The 16,410-nt window shown below is 44.0% G+C and overlaps 1 protein-coding gene across 6 annotated transcripts in view; it reads right to left on the bottom strand.

Moving 5' to 3' along the window:
- The window catches only part of dlg3 (discs, large homolog 3 (Drosophila)), a 53,953-nt gene that overhangs the window by 11,329 nt on the left and 26,214 nt on the right, over positions 1 to 16,410 (bottom strand). For 4 of the 6 annotated variants that reach the window (XM_011610458.2, XM_011610459.2, XM_029846995.1 and 1 more), the window contains 9 exons: positions 11,972 to 12,025; positions 10,846 to 10,896; positions 9,637 to 9,761; positions 9,390 to 9,559; positions 9,172 to 9,308; positions 8,115 to 8,259; positions 7,192 to 7,354; positions 1,747 to 1,903; positions 1,108 to 1,210 (listed from right to left, as the gene is read on the bottom strand). In XM_011610458.2, the coding sequence (XP_011608760.1) occupies positions 1,108 to 1,210; positions 1,747 to 1,903; positions 7,192 to 7,354; positions 8,115 to 8,259; positions 9,172 to 9,308; positions 9,390 to 9,559; positions 9,637 to 9,761; positions 10,846 to 10,896; positions 11,972 to 12,025 (1,105 nt within the window). The remainder of the gene's footprint in view (positions 1 to 1,107; positions 1,211 to 1,746; positions 1,904 to 7,191; positions 7,355 to 8,114; positions 8,260 to 9,171; positions 9,309 to 9,389; positions 9,560 to 9,636; positions 9,762 to 10,845; positions 10,897 to 11,971; positions 12,026 to 16,410) is intronic. The other 2 variants (XM_029846996.1, XM_029846994.1) reach the window with 1 other exon arrangement.

The raw sequence follows: 16,410 nt of genomic DNA, 5'->3' as shown, positions 1-16,410 counted from the left end.
TTGTGGTTAGTCTGTGCCGGACATGCTGTCCGGTTTAAGTCCCGGGACGGCCGCTGCTCACTGGGGTTTGAAGAGGGAAGGAGCTCGGTTTGCCGCCTCGCTGTAGGCTCGACGCTCCAGCGCCGCCCCGGAACATGAATACATGCTAACGCCAATCCACTGTCACACAAACACACGCACGCACGCACGCCGCCCACGCAGCGATGTGACGCTTCGCCACAACAATACACAGCTATTTACATTTAGAGCTTGGTACTAACTTTAAAACAAAGCAGCAGAGCGTTTCGGGACTTCCACACAGCCAGGCTCCGAACTACAGAACCGAACGTTTCCCATAATGCAACATGACAGTACCTTTCCTTAAAAGAACAGTCGCACATTTAGTGGTTTTCTCAGAGTCGGGGAAGAGTGCAGCGCATCTGATAAATGTCATAAAGAGAGTGCATGGCAGGGTGATGGTTGTTTACATAATTCATCTTGTGTTTGCCGCCACTTTGTCCTAATGCTGGAGTATTTTCCAGCAGATACTGGAAAAAAGAACACACACTGCACTGGAAATCAATGGTGCATCAGAGGAAACACATTATTCGCTAATACCGAGAGGCACCTTAACCTCTATTCAACTCAGCCTGCATGTTTTTGGACTGTGGAAAGAATGTGCAGCCTTCCACACAGAACCGGACACTCTGAATCACCATGCTGCCCCACTTTGCTGTCCCATTATAAAGAGGCCATTTACTCCCTCTGACCCTCTGGAACCATCAGAAATAAAAGTTATCCGTGTGGATAGATCCACTATGAGCATTTTAGCAATTAGCAATCTGACAACAGGGTCACCTCCTACAGTAACACTGAAGTGTATTGGATAAGAGTTGCTGCATCACACCAGGCACCGGAGGAGTAGAGGAGCGACGCTTTAACAAGGCTAACCTTTATGTAACGTTACCTCAGTATTTTCACTTTTATTCTAAAATACAGCAACCCATGAAATTATGATATGACTGACAGTGACGACAGCTACAAAAACCGAATCTCGCAGCCATTGTGACACACCAGGAAGCGCACTTTCATAGTATTATTCAGTAGTATTATTCAGCGCTGCCTTACCTTCGGGTCTGTACTGGGCTATGATAGTGACAGTCTGTCCTGCTCTCTTAAGGGCTGCAGCCGCCTGCTCGTGTGTAGCGTTCCTTAGATTGACACCATTCACCTGCAACAAATCATGCAGTTGAGACATGTTACATCAAGAAGGTCTAAATTAAATCCCAGAGATGGACCACTTGTATAATTATGTAGATCTGCAGAGGAAACAACTCTAAGTGGATGAAGCTAATCCGCAAGGTTGATGGCTTCATTTTAGCTCGTGGGTATAAACTCAGAGCAACTTATTTTTTTCACTTCCGCATCATTTGACATAGCACGCCACATTGCATTAAGCTGATATTTACAGTATTTGAGACGATGCGATGTTGAAATACAGGAGAGAAATTCTGTAAATAATTACGGGATCTTGCATGTTTCTTCCTAGCAAAGTGCATGCACGGTTGGAGTTGCTATTGACTTAATGTCCTGTTCAAGGACATTTCAGCAGAGCAAAAGTTAGCTGGCTTTGTAAACATCAGACCACCTTTAGTTCCTCTATAGCACTATTCTGACCGCAGGAGCTGGCAGAAAATCCCCAACAGCTGACAAACTGGAAGCTTTTGCATTTTTAATGACAGAAAGGTCTGAGATTAAGATACTGACCGACAGTATCCGGTCGCCCCTCCTCAGCTCGCCGCTCAGGTCGGCTGGCCCACCTGCCAAGATGAAGGAGACGAAGATGCCTTCTCCATCCTCGCCACCGACAATGTTGAAGCCCAGGCCTGTGGAGCCCTTGTGCAGCAACACCTTCCTTGGTTCCCTGCCAAAGACAGCGACAGTTTCAGGGTGAAGGACAGGACAGGGATTATGGGAGAAGTAGGCAGAGATGTTGCCAAACCTGAAAGATCGAGTATAAACAAAGTTGAGTCAGTATGGGAGAACCTGTAAAAGGCGCTCAGTGTTCAAATATATAACATATTACACATATACAGGCAGGAGTAATAGAAGGTTTCATAACAAAATAGGTTGCTCTATGATCGAAGCCCCTCGGCTTTGATTTCTGGAAGATCAAAGGTCAAAGTTGCTCTGGATTCCAGAGGCGAGATGGCGAGTTATTTTTCTAACAGGCAGACAGACTGACAAAAACCCCTCTAGCTGTCACTTTACCTCCTTGGCAGAGGCAACAAGTGTACCACTGATGGAATGGCTGTAAAAGATGGAGGACAATACACATTGTCTATGTACCTTAAGCAACCAAAGGTAAAATGATGAGCTTTAAACATCTATGGAGGCGCATGCCACCGGCCTGCTGAAACTTTAGCTGTAGTCATTATGACTCTGCCTCCAGCAGCCTGTTCACACTGTTTAGATATTAACAATCAAGAGGGGCTGAACCGCTGCGGTGGTTCAGCAAAGCTCTTTGAGGGCACACGTGCACATTTTAGGAAGTTTAACAGTCGTCTTATCACATACGGTATATTCGCCACTCAAACGCCCACATAAACACACATTCATGCGTGCACATCTGCACAGTCACACACACATCACTGCATGGTTCCCATTAGGAGTCCTTGCTGGGCTCAGACTGCGGTCAACAGACCCAAATGGTTGCACTCAGATTTACTGCTGAGTATACAGGATTTTCCTTCCAATTGAAGCATATGTAGCATTCCAGAAAACCAAACTCATACCCATGATGACCTGGAAAAGTTCTTAATTTGTTCCCCTCAAGTAATTCAGAACGTTGAAGTCCTGCATACCGAAATGGTGTTTACAGAAAAGCTTCACAAAGTTTAGCTCGATTGTGTAACCGTTCAATTGAAATGAACCCAGAGCACAGAAACTACAGTACTATAAATGTGACAATCTCCATGGCAAAAGCCAAAAAATATTTCAAATGTGATCAGCCAAAATGATTATATTATCATATCTTTTTATCAATTCTTTTGTGGACTAGAGACAGAAAAAGTAAACGTAAAGAAACTGCAAGTGGCCAATGGACTTTAAATATGCCAAAATGCTTTGAGAGGAGTCAGGCTTAAAATAACCTTGCTTTCCATCTTGAGTTGTTGCATCACAGCTCGAAGAGGCACACAAATCACCATGGTTACCTTGGGATCTGGCTCCTGCTTCTGAAATTAAACCTCCTAACAGTGCGTTCAGGCAGGCTCCTCACTAGCGACATGGACGCTGAGATATTGACTGTGAACATGGTGGCTGCTGCACATGGCTCAACTCAGAGTTAACTCCTCGACCTCCTCTTCCCATTTGGTATTCCACTGAGAGAAGGGCTTTATGTTCCCAGTGTCATTCCTTCCTGTGATGGGAGCCAGCGTCTCCGTTGGCTGTCACCGATGCTCTATACCCCCATCGTCACCAGCAAAGCAGGACTTAACACTTAACCCTAATGCTTACGTGAAAATAATCCTCATTCAATCCTGCAGGGAGAAGCCAAAAACACCCTTTACTCAAATTTTGATCGCGTAGAACTGCATTACATCAAACGCACCAGAACTCGAGTGCAGAGTCAAACAGGAGGTTACCCAAGTATGATCTTTTTCACACAGCTTGCTGGGTGCCTCTGCTCTGTTGTCGCTCACCAATACATCACAGCAACATTCTTGTCTGTCAGCTGGGCCCTCTGGACAATACGCAGACAGCTTCCCAGAACCTCTTTGTAAATTTGTCAAGAGTGTACAGAAACAGATGCACTCGTGAAGTCACGTTCGCCAAATGAAGCGCTTTCATTTGACTTCTATGGATAGCGACACGGCTGCATGCAGGAAACAGAATTTCCTCACTGGAAAATTATTTTTGGTCGTTTTCCAGATGCTGTGGCGGCCTGGCCATCCTTACATTAACTCCCATTTTCAGAGAAAGAGGGACTGAGTCCAGCATTTGTGAATGCAAGAATCAAGTCGCCCCTCCCTGTCACAAGACCTCACTCCTCCTTTTGCCTTTTCATCCAAGCCAGGAATGTAAACAGCCTCGCAGCGTTAAAAACCGCTTCCGCATTCTCGTCCGTTTCTCCTGCAAATCTTCTCAAATTCTCCCTCAGCACAGATATCTGGATTGTCAGGATCAGCGGGCCGTTCTGCCCTGGATCCAGCGCAGTAATTGGCTCTGCTCGGCTGAGTAATGGTGGGCACTGCAGATGGACGCCATTTTCCACAGACGCCGCTTCCTGCGGCACTTTTCAGCTCCCTTCCCTTGAAAGGATCACGTCATTTAACATATGTGAGATGTTGCTATTTCTCTGCTTCATTTTAGAGGTTAACATTCATCCACGGTGCCCGCCTCCACCTTCTCCTTCTAATATGACATTCATTCACAGCTAATGTGAACGATAGCTCAGATTATCTCATACATCTGGTAAACCTAAAAATAAAACGAATGATGGATGAAGACATAAACCAAGGACTTAGGACAATCTTCTGTGTTTATTTTTAATTCCAATTTGCTGCTTTTAGATGTCAAAACGTTCCCTGGTATGACTGAGGCTCAGATTTGACCAGTCAAAGACGCAGCTAGTAAAATACACAAGCCTGGTCTGAACAAAACAACCTGGTAGCAGGCGTTGCTGCGTACATGTGAGAGCTGTACCTAGTTGCGTATTCGGCGATAAGACACGCTTGTCACGACCGCACACGCGCTTACACAACACAGGCTTCATCTCATATTGTGTGGAGAGAAAAAGGTGCAAACAAGCAGTGCTGATATTTCATTAGAAATAGGTAATATCAGCTGGAGAAGGGTGCAGGGGGTGATGGGGAATGTGCAAGAGGTGATAATGCTGAGGAGTGTGTGCAGATGGGAAAAGGACTGATACACACTCTGACTCACTCCTGGAAGCCAGACTGCAGCTCTTCTGCAGAAGCCCATGCTTACTACAGCAACCATGTAAAAAAAGAAAAACCTCTCCATATGGGACCCATGTAAAAGCTGTTGGGGCAAGAAAGTGCAGTCTGCCCATCAGTCTGATGGAGCGGTGGAGTCACGTCAGCCGCAGTGTCTTCCAAACGCTTTTTTCTTGCAGATTGAACAGCAGACTTGATATGTACAAACACACACGGACACAGTATGCTCTCATGCAACGATAATATATAGGACATCCACCCGCAAACATGCATCTGTGCTTTGTTTTTTGAAGCACATACATTTATGTGCGTTAGCAAATTCTTAGCAGAGGTCCCAAGAAACACAGTTTTCGTGCACGCGTGTATGTGTGTGTGTTTGTGTGCATCCAGAGATGGCAGCAAGGGTTTGGGGAGGGGTCAGACCTGAACGCCTGGCCTAGTTTTCCCAAAGTGAAGATGAATTTTGACAGCTGCGGGAGTGTGTGCTGCTACTGGTCAGCTGTCCTGTGGCGGATCCATCTTAAACTCTCTTCACAATCGAGAAAACCTAATTGTTTGCATTGATATACATACATCAATGCTATTTTATTTAAAATACAACCAAATTGACACTTCACTAACACTTTTTCACTTTGCTCTCTCACACAGAGACAAAGTGATAGATATTAGAAACGATATGAGGTGTTGATTACAAGTTATGGGGCATAAAAAACTGTTCCACAAACCAAAAAGTAGCAAGAAAGTGCCCCTGTTGCAAACTTAGCGATGCCAAACTAACAGAATCACTATAAAGAGCGCTTGGATATCGTTAATAACCAGCAGTAAATGTATCAAGGCCTGAGATTCACCGAGGCCTCCTGACAGATGGAACACAGCACCTTGTGGGAGACCGAGGCTCTTTCATTCATGTTATTGGAGCAAGAACTGTTGAAAAAATCTATTCTAAAACTTCCCAGATGGACGGCCAATGTTTCTATGAACGTTTGCAGTTTCCTGGGACCATTCATCTGAGATCAGAAAAGTCTCGGCGAGTATGTCAGACAAACACCAACGGCAGCAACAGGCTCAAAGAAACACAAACACAAAAAGCAACAGGCATGAGTCGTGGACCATTTACACGCAAACAAAAAAGTGAATGAGAGAGGAACTAGTTTCTGGAGTATTAGCACTATCAACCTGTAGTGCGCTCTGACCCTTTCTTCTCCTGCTCTTCTGTCCATTGCCAACTTTACTCAGTCTGGTGTAATACTGCACGCAAAGATGGTGCTACGCCACTGAAGAAGGTGGCCTCTGTCTCTGTCTGGTGCCAGATGTTGCGATAGACAGAAGAGGGTTAGCTGAGTAAGATGTGACGGACTAGGTTAATACCTGCCAGAGAAGGGGAGTGGACCTTGGCACAAGGGAGCAGGGGAAGGACAGAAGCCTCTGTAGAGGGCCTGGGGCACCTTGCTGTCCCCAGGTTTGTGGATGACACTGTAAATAGGTTCAGCCCTGCTGTGGGGGTACAGGAATCACAGTGAACGGGACAGAGTGTAGGACACATAAAGCACACACACCGACATAGATGTGACACAGCACGTACAATTCATGTGGACAGATAGAACAAGGACATAACAGAAGCACAAAACAAACATTTAACCAACACATTCATTCCGTGACACGCGTAACTGCCCGCATGCACACACACTTACACACACACAAGAAGAATACAGCCTCCTCCCCAGAGCTGTGGGTTAAGATGACGCAAGGCCTCGTGGGAAACTCTAATCAAGCCGCTATGAATGCTACTTCTGATCCAGACTTGGATGGGAGGTTAGAGGTTAAATAGCAGTCATAACAAGTACGAGAAGTGACAAAGGCTCTCTCTCTGGTCAACACACAGCCACCACAACCACAGTCCACAAAAGAGTACACCACCAGACCCCCGATGAGCTGAAAACAGCAAGCAGCATTGTTTTTTGCTCATAATGAGCCTAATAGGATTGATTCAAACCGCTGTAGGTGAATGTATAGTTGAAGAAATCCGTGACATCGTCTATAAAACTTCAACAAAATGCCAGCAGCAAGAAAGTAGGAAAGAAAGACCATTTCTTCCGATCAAGTCCTTCAACAAACTTTAAACTACTCAATACAAGACTGCAACTTTACTCCAGGAATGTTATGTGTGCTACAAATAATGATGGCAGGTAGTTAATATGAGTAGAATGTATGGGAGGAGGATCTGTTGTGGAGGAAGCAGCCTTGAACCTACCTCGTGAAGTCTTCCTCCCCCAGCATGTGGCGGGGAACTGGCGAGTACCTGGACGGGGTGACTTGCGGAGGCGGATACACTGGCTTGGGCTCCATCGCGCCCAAGTAGTTGTGGCTGACATGGTTGTCTACCATGGTGGGGAAGGCTGGAGGGAGGGCCAGGCCAATAGAGGGAAAAGGAGAATGATTACAACACGTGCATGACCAAAAGTTAACTTAACTAGCTACATTCTCAGATTGTAGAAATTACTTTTAATTTAATAAGTAAATCAGTCATATTAATTGTGGAAATTATGTTTGAGAAAGAGCGTCTTTGTGTGAACCCTTACGCACAAACACTAACAAAAGAGTTAATAAAATGTATAGTGCTTTTATATTGTCTATTAACCCTCTTATCTAATGCATAAAAAGGAAAAATAAATGCCAAGAATACAGGTAGCTGAGTGGGTAACCCTTCATAGGAGTTGGGCGGATTGGCATCATTGTGTTGCTTAAACCAGGTTCATTTACCCAAAGCCACACCAAACCAAACACTAAATCTCTGTTCTGTGGAAATATGAGCTCAAGAATGTGGGCTCTCATGAGCAGGTGGGATGTGAGAAACCATCCACGCTCAGTGGGAGGCAGAAAACTGTGCTTGTTGTTGCTGTGGATAGGATTGTTTGTGTGTGTGTGTGTGCGTGCGTGCGTGTGGTTGCGAGTGTATGTATGTGTGCTGCAAGCCTTCACTACCCTCACTATGTGGGTGTGTGGGCATAGCAGTTTTAGTTCAACACTGCTGGCTCACCAAACATATCTTACAGAGAAAAAGAAACGGTTCCCTGAGTAAAACATTCATGTAAAAGAAACGTGGAACCTCACCAGACCTGGCTGCTCGCGAACCACGATGAAAGAGCGACAAACCACCAAGAGGTAGATACGTACTGCTGGAGTAGTCTGGAGGGGCGTACATGTCATTGAGATGTACTGGTCCTGGTTTGGCCACCTTCAGATAAACCATATCAGAGGTGTTCTTCAGAGCAGCCACTGCCTCCTCATGACGCACGTCCTGTAGTATGATGTTGTTCACCTGCAAGTGATGAGTGTTTGTGAAGAGAATGGGAGAAAAAAAACGTTCATCTGAACACTGTGCCTTTGCTGCACTGTGACAAAGCAGACATCACACCAGCCAACACAACAGTGAATCATAGCTTGAGGGCATGATGAGCTTTCTGTGCATTTCAATAGAAGCATGAGAAGTCGGTCTTTTAACACAGGTCAAAACAGTAGGTGGAGGTTGAAATAGTCCAAAAATAAGCTGCCCATCAAAGGTTTCTGAGCACAGACAATTTAAATGGTTAGTACCTGGAGTGTGTCATTGTGGATACATTTGATGCACTCTGTACAATTACTTCTAAATAGTTTCTGCTGTCTGGAAAAGTTTTTACAGCAATGTTGAACAAATGTGTGGATCTGGGGTGTGGGATGTGTTGTGGGTAAACATCTTTTGTTTCATCGATGATTTGGGTTTTTTGTTTTTCTCGGTTTAGTTTATGGAACGCGAATGCTGGAAAAATTACAGTTTATTTCAGTCATGGATTGAGAAGTAATTGTGTCCTTCTAAGCCTTCCGTGATGGAACGGTCATATGTTCAAAATTATTAAGCACAGCATCATTTCTTCCCCAAGCCCTGCAGTGGATAAGACCTTGGCATAGCCTTTTTTGCTCAGTAACAGGTAAATATGCTCAGAATTTATTATGTTATTTTAATGATTTGATGTTTTGCCTCGAGTGACTTGTGGATGGAGTAGCAATTTGTAATTTCTTTTTACTATCAAGTGACAATGCAACATTTAATATTAGAATGATTTTTCATTACCATGGTTCGAAGAACACAGAGGATGTTTGTATTAATTACAAATAACTAATAGAATTATTGCGTAACATGCCAACAGGGAATGTGTTTCTTTTAATCTGATTTGAGACAAAATTGTACACGTACAGCTAGCAAGCGGTCTCCGGTCTGCAGCCGTCCATCTTTCTGGGCAGCTCCTCCTTCAATGATCTTGGTAATATAAATGCTGTTGTCTCCTGGGATATGTTGGTTTCCAATCCCTCCGGCGATGCTGAATCCAAGCCCTGTTTGAGGAATAAACACATCACATGGTCAATATGTTCACGAATTTCTGACGTAATGCCTATATTGCTTGTTCTCCTGACCTTTGGGCCCTTTTAGCAAGTTAACCTCCAAAATGGTCTCGGGTGGGGCCTGCCTCCGTCGGACCAGCAGGCGCACCACTGGCCCCGCCTCCTTTAGGGCCTCCACTGCCCGGCTATGTACCACCTCGGACACGTCCACGTCATTCACACGCAGCACACAGTCATTCACCCTGTAGGGAGAAACAATGTAAGCAAAACCATACATGTCTTGATTTAAACCACAATATAAAACGTGTTTGGGACTTACCCCAGCCTCCCATCCATGGCAGCTGCTCCTCCAGGGATAATCTTGGTGATGAAAATCCCGGGATCATCTGGAATATGGGGATTGTCAATACCTCCTGCGATGCTGAAGCCCAGCCCAGAGTTTCCCTGAACACAATAGGCAATTTCAGTGCAAAATTTCATTAAGTACAGTAAGAAAACCACAATTAAACATAGACAGAGCTAAGTGAGGGGGTTCAAGGCGGGCTCAAGGTTAGCGCAATATGTCTCCTAAATGTACAGATATCTCACTTTGAACTTGTGTTTTTCCTAATATGCGTGTGTGTGTGACAAATAATGGTGAATGTCAAAAATGCAGTGTGTTTTCAGTCAAAGCTCGCTGATTCCTCAGTCTTAGTCATGCCTCACACAAAGTGGATATAATGTGTAAAGTTGAGAAGTAAGATTTTAGAGCATCTTATTCGGCGCGCGCTACAGGCGCTACCATCGCCTGTCGTTCACGGCCCTGAGAGCTGGTCCAGGGGCACCGCTGCCTCTGACAGCCGTGGCCACAGAGACAGGCAGCAAACAAGACAGCTGAGAGTCCTCACTTTATTATTTTCCATTATTAATGAGCAACAGTCAAAACAAATTAGGACAAAGGGAGGCTGAGGCATCCCAGTGTGCTGTCCTGGTGTCTAGAGGTATAGACTGGGTCTTACACCCACAGAACTTTTGAGGTGTGAACTTGAGGTTTGTTTTTCACCGAGGCCTCTTGCATGGAGAAATGTCACTTTAAACGTGCACATCTATCATAGGTCTGGAGGTGCAGCGTACTGGATTTGCAGACCTTAAAGCTCTGCCACTGCACGCTAAGCTATCACAGACAAGTACAGCCATGTCTGCTGAACCATTGAACAGGAGATCACTTTACATTTCTGTCATCTGCTGATGACATCAGCAACAGGATTATGTCGAAACCCCCCATAAAATGGCACCTCTCTGACACTTCTCTGTTAATACACCATAAGACATACTTCATGCAGCGGTGTAACAGCTATAACTCCACCAACACTCAAAATCACGTATGATTTAGGCAGGAAGCTTTTTTTCTTTGACTTGCATTTTCCTTAAGCCCACTTAGCTCTTACTACCACCTAGTGGGGAGAAATCCAGCCGTCGTCAAGAGAATACGTCAAACAATGACATGTTAAAGGTGGAAAGAACCGAGTTGCAATGATTTCAAGCTCACCCTCTCCAGTATAATCTCTTCATATTTATACATGCCGTCGCTGCCATTTACCTGTCAAGAAAAAAAACATGTGTGAATGTACAGCAAAGGGAAAGAGAAGCACAGAATAATAATAATGTGAGAACACTTCATGAATACGCATGACGGAGCACAGAGAGCATTGACCACAGTACACAGAACACTCTTTTACAAATGTTCTGGTCATGTCTGAAGCTTTGCAGCTCGTAGCACTCCGCTCTTTGAGACCTAAGATGTTTGGCACAGAGCTGGAGCCAGCTCCTCTCATCCTGTAGTCCAGTTGGGCTCCCGTAGCGAGATCTAGGAAAGATCTGTGTTGGCTTTCTGTTCTCGTGGAAACCGATATTATTGAAATGGAAAGACCCAACACCTTCAACATATAGTCATTGGATTAGGGAACTCACACTCCACGTAAAGTTGGAGGAAATCAGACACCAACCAGAAAATCTAATAATATTTAGCAACCATTCTTAATGTTTGTTGATGATTGTTTGTGAAGGCAGATGATATAAACAGCCAGTTCTGCCCTCTGTCATTTTCTTATTTATTTTAATTTTCTTTTGTCCGGCTTGTGAATTTTGTATTTTGAACTATGTATTTTATATCCTTAACACTGTAAGTCTAATACTTGGGGAAAGGCAGTGGGGGGATGAGGTTGGAGAGGACTTCCTGTCCTGTTTTTGGTTTGTTGGATCTTTGGTGAACTGTAGACCAAACATTGTAAAAATATTGTAAAAATATATATAGAGAGAACACACATTCAGCAGATGTTGCACTAAATAGCTAAACTAAAATAGCACCGTGACTGTGATTTGTGGCAGCAAGATGAAAAAGCATGTCTCCTTATGTCAGGAAGGATAAGCACTGAGACACTACGTGCACAATGGAAGGATGCACATTCGCCAAAAACAGGGAGGGTGAAGAAGAAAATGGATGTGGAGCAACACGGCACAAACAGAAAACAGAATGGTGAGAGCAGGAGGCACCTTTTTCTTACACATACACGGACACATACGTGCACAGAGACACACACACACTGGGGGGCGGGGGGTGTGAATGGGATTGATAAACAGTGTTCAGAGAAAGAGAGACAGATACAGATACTTACATAAGGGCCTGCATCTAGTGAGTCTGCGTTGACGATGATGGGGGGAGGGTTAGCCTGTGAATATGAAGAGATACACACATTATCTCAGTGTGTGAGGCTGGCAGCACACAGGCATAATGCGGTACACACACTATCACTCAGGAGCAAAGTGAACGGACGCCATGGGAACAGTCGGTGAATCTCCGTGGGGCTCAGATTGAGAATGAGGACTGGGGCCGGGAGACCGCCGCTTATTAACCACTGCAGCCACACATCCTGCGTTCACCTCAATATGTTTTTGTGCTTAAAAAAAAAAACCACACACCCCCCATCACCCCCTCCTTTATCACATCCATTTCACACACTTACATGCCATCATACGTGATCACGAGCCATATGCATGATTTTATCATTTGGTATATATCAGTTGCGTACAAGATATGCAATAATTTACAAGCAAGGGAAGCCTAATTTAAGATATTTATCATGACAAGGGGGCAGTCAACATTCCAGGCAGGTTTCTGACTGTTAAACTGATAAACTAGTCCTTTTGAATTCACTAATAAACTAATAACGCAGGACAAAAGCAGCAACCATTGCTGCTATGACGTTTACTGTTGACCATGAGTTGAACAAAATATTTTAACGAGCTTTTTACATATTTTCAGCACATTGTTGTATTTAACATTAATTTCTTTATGAATAATGTTTGATACTGGCATTCTCAGGTGGTCATGTGCAATAGTTCCTTTACACTTGCCACCATATTGAACCATACTGGCTTGGTTGGAGCTTTATATGAGCCATATATACGTATATGTGTTTGGATTGCTTTGATAATAATTTGACTTCCCAACTTGGCTCTGTTGCTCCACCTGGTGTTGGCTCTTCCACTTCATGCCTGCGCAGGGCCTGAAAAGCCATGACACCTCAGAGGAAGCAGCAAGTGTCAAGATGCTGGTTTAAGTGCAGGTTGATGACCATCTTCTGGCTGTCTGCTTTCTATTGATTTGATTGAGCGATGTGGGTGAGGAGGTGCTGACGACGCTGCACGGGGACCAACATGGAAGACAAAATCATTGACTCCCTGTCTTACCCCCACCGCTTCACGACTTTGTTAGCATATGCAGATGCTTCCTGTATCCGAAACTATTCATCATTAATCACATTGCAGTCTACTTTACATGATGCACTGTCAAAAGTAAATACCGGTACTGCTGACATAAATTTAACTGCTTATGGAGTCACTGGCACTCCAGATGAAGTTACATACATATATACCGGCCAATAGGGGGCGCAATGGTTTATTGAATGGGCCCAATTAAGGGGGGCCACGCCTCCTTTTTTTAAAAGAATTGATCAGTTTTAAAGTTTCTTTGAATCCAAAGTTGGTTGCATACTGAAGTATGTGACCTTGACAGGGATGTTACAAGAAATAGGCACAACATTTTAATTTACATTAAACATATATTTGCTGGTATGTATTATAATGCAATAACACTCCCAGAGCCTATCAAGTCAAACAAAGCCTGATTATCATTGGATCAAATGTAATTGCGCCACAATTTTGGTCGCATTATTTCATTTGTTATTTCACTGTAATGTGGTTTAGTCCTGATGGTGAAACAGGAGCTGTAGGTTTGACCCGTTTCACTAGGTGGTGATGTGCTATGGCTCTGGACAGATGTGGCTGCGACGTCCACCCCCTCCCAGTCAGCACAATCAGCCTTTCGTCTGTAATCTGCATATGGACTAACAGCTGCTCGACTCTCTGCTTGTGTTTGCACATTTCTTGTGGAGGTTTTGCTCTTTTACTGCCCCCCCGCCTTTATCTTAGACTACAAAGCGTAGCGTTCGCATGTCCTAAACCCGGCAGTTTCACGCTGAACATTTGCATCCTTATCGGCCAAAAGCAGCCATGTTAGTTTCAGAATGATGTGAGTGAAAACCCTGAAAACAAACAGTATACAGCCAGGAAACCGCCTTAAGGCAACACATGGGAAAACATGACCTACTACTGAGTCCACATGTGACAAAAAACACACCTGTTACAGTAAGAACGCCTGCAGTACCTGTCATTGATACCGTGTTTTCAGAGTGATAGAGGTTCAGCTAAAATACAGAACAGTCTGTTTCAGTTTCGGTATCCAAAGGCCGCTAAGAAGTCCCTCCATCTTTAATCTCACATAAAAAGCAAATAAAAAGGAAAGGAGAACATAATCCCCAAGTCATCTCAGGACCTGTTTAACGTTTGCTATGAAGTGGGATCACCTCACATCCTTAGGATCTGCTCTGCCTCTGCTGTTAACCTACTGACCAGATGAAGAAAATGGGTGATTAAAGACGCTAATAAGATCTGACAAGCACTTTATGGCTTTCTAGAGGTTTTTTCGGCTGTGCTATAATGGGCCCCCAGGAGGACATGTAAGGGACAAACATTAACTCACAGTATCTGGATGTTACATTGTAGACAGAAGCAATCTAGGACGACCTTCTAAAATTGCTGAGTAAATTTTTTCCTTTATACTCTGACCACATTGTATGGTAAATGACCTCAACTAAAGCAGCAATAACCCCACCTGGGCATTTGATCATATCCTCTTATATTCACATCGATAGAAATTCAACCAAAGCCTTCACAGTCATTTTTGAAGGTTATAACAGAGTTCACATAAAATGGATACCAGTAACAGAGGCTGGAGACAAGTGGAGTGGACACAGACCTGTACACACGGCAATGAGTCCAGATTGTGTTCCCAGCATGAGTTTATTACAACAAGTCCCTTCTGACTACCAAGAGTGATGAAATGTTGCCAGCTCCAGTTCTTTCAAGCGTCCCTTCCTTGTATCATTCACCCATCTGTTCAAAAGAACCTATCTGTCAGTGGAGACAGTGGTGTCTGTCTCTTTGTCTCTCAGCATCACCATGGACGTGTATCAATGAGCTGCAACCAAACTGGCAACCAGTGCTTGCACAGTATTCTAGGGTGAGATGACATAGTCACCTGACTCTATATTACATATGATCTGTTCAGGATTTAAGTGCAGTCACACAGTTCTCATGTGTAATCTAATGTTTAGAGAATATGTCCATTTAATTTCACACCAAATACGAGACAAAGACACCACATTAATCAGCACGAGATCGAAACCTCACGCTAGGACAGTTGTGCTGGAATCCACCTGACAGCATTGAATTTAACAATAATCCTTGTTTGTTTAATCCACATGAAACGGGGTGTGCTGCTTTTAATTTTTTACTTCATATTGTATGTAGACGGAATGTTGGCTACACAGTGTATGATTTATGATTGAATGTGTTGGGTTTTTTTACATATATTTGGAAAAAAAAATTGTGTGAAAATAGAATTCTATAACTTCCAGCACTGGAATAACTCTTAGAAACGGGATTTCCATCAACAAGATCCATTGAAATTCCTTTTACAATGGTAAATTACTGATGCAAAACTGCAAATGTTTATTTTTATGAGTAATTCTATTTATACTGGCTGCTTCTATTTTTCCCCTTAATTTGTATATAAAATACGTAAATGTGGGTATGTTCCCAAAATCACGAGTTTCACTTAAAGATGCATCCTGCAGCCCTGCAGATGACAGTGATGCTGCACCTCAGGACAGCTTAACCCCTGACTTCTTTCATTTTAAATACCTTCCTGTAGGTAAGGTGTGGGGGGGCATAAGAGAGCTGAGCGTGTGCACAGTGACGGCATGCTGACAGGGCAATAACCGCTTCCTCCTTAGCAAATATTTCCACATCGGTGCCTCGCTAACCAGGCACACTGACATAACAGCTCAGTCTTCAGTGGCGACATCACAGTGAAATATGACAGTCAGGCCTGCTCAGATGATGCACCCAGTCAGTCAAATGATACAGCCAATGCTGAAGAAAGGTCTACCATCTCAGCAAACAGCAGAGAACAAAATGTGCTAGGAAGTACATTCACTCCCCCCCTCAAAAAAAACCCCCATAATGTGCTGATTTTTCCCCCCTGAACCTTTAGCTGTGCTGCCTGGATGTTTTTCTGCAGAATGTGGGATTACAGACGCAGTCTGTGTTGCTGCTCCCATCCCCTGGCTCCCATAGGCCACGCTGCAGTCCAATCAATACTGACTCAATTACCATGCACCCAACATCTCATTCACGCTGTTGGCCCCTCTGGCGGAGGGAAGAGGGAAGGAGAGAAGCAAGGTGAGAGACTAAGTGACAGTTTGATCTGAGAAAGGATGAACACGTGACAGAAAGAGATCATCTAATTGCAGGTGCTGTTGTGATGAAATGTGATGTTCTTTGTAGGAAACAAAAGCTGCATCATGTTGTGTAACAAGGAAAATACCATGGCGATTGAATGGGCTTTACTCAGGTTTATTTAACTTACACAGCCAAAGGTAAATCAATTAGTTTGCCCCATTAAAACTCGATTTTCTTCTAATTTATCGGC

The sequence above is a fragment of the Takifugu rubripes genome, chromosome 14, assembly GCF_901000725.2.
Source record: "Takifugu rubripes chromosome 14, fTakRub1.2, whole genome shotgun sequence".
In the NCBI taxonomy this organism is placed as follows: domain Eukaryota; kingdom Metazoa; phylum Chordata; class Actinopteri; order Tetraodontiformes; family Tetraodontidae; genus Takifugu; species Takifugu rubripes.
The sequence above is the reverse complement of the archived record's forward strand: the minus strand, read 5'-3'. Positions and strand labels throughout refer to the sequence as shown.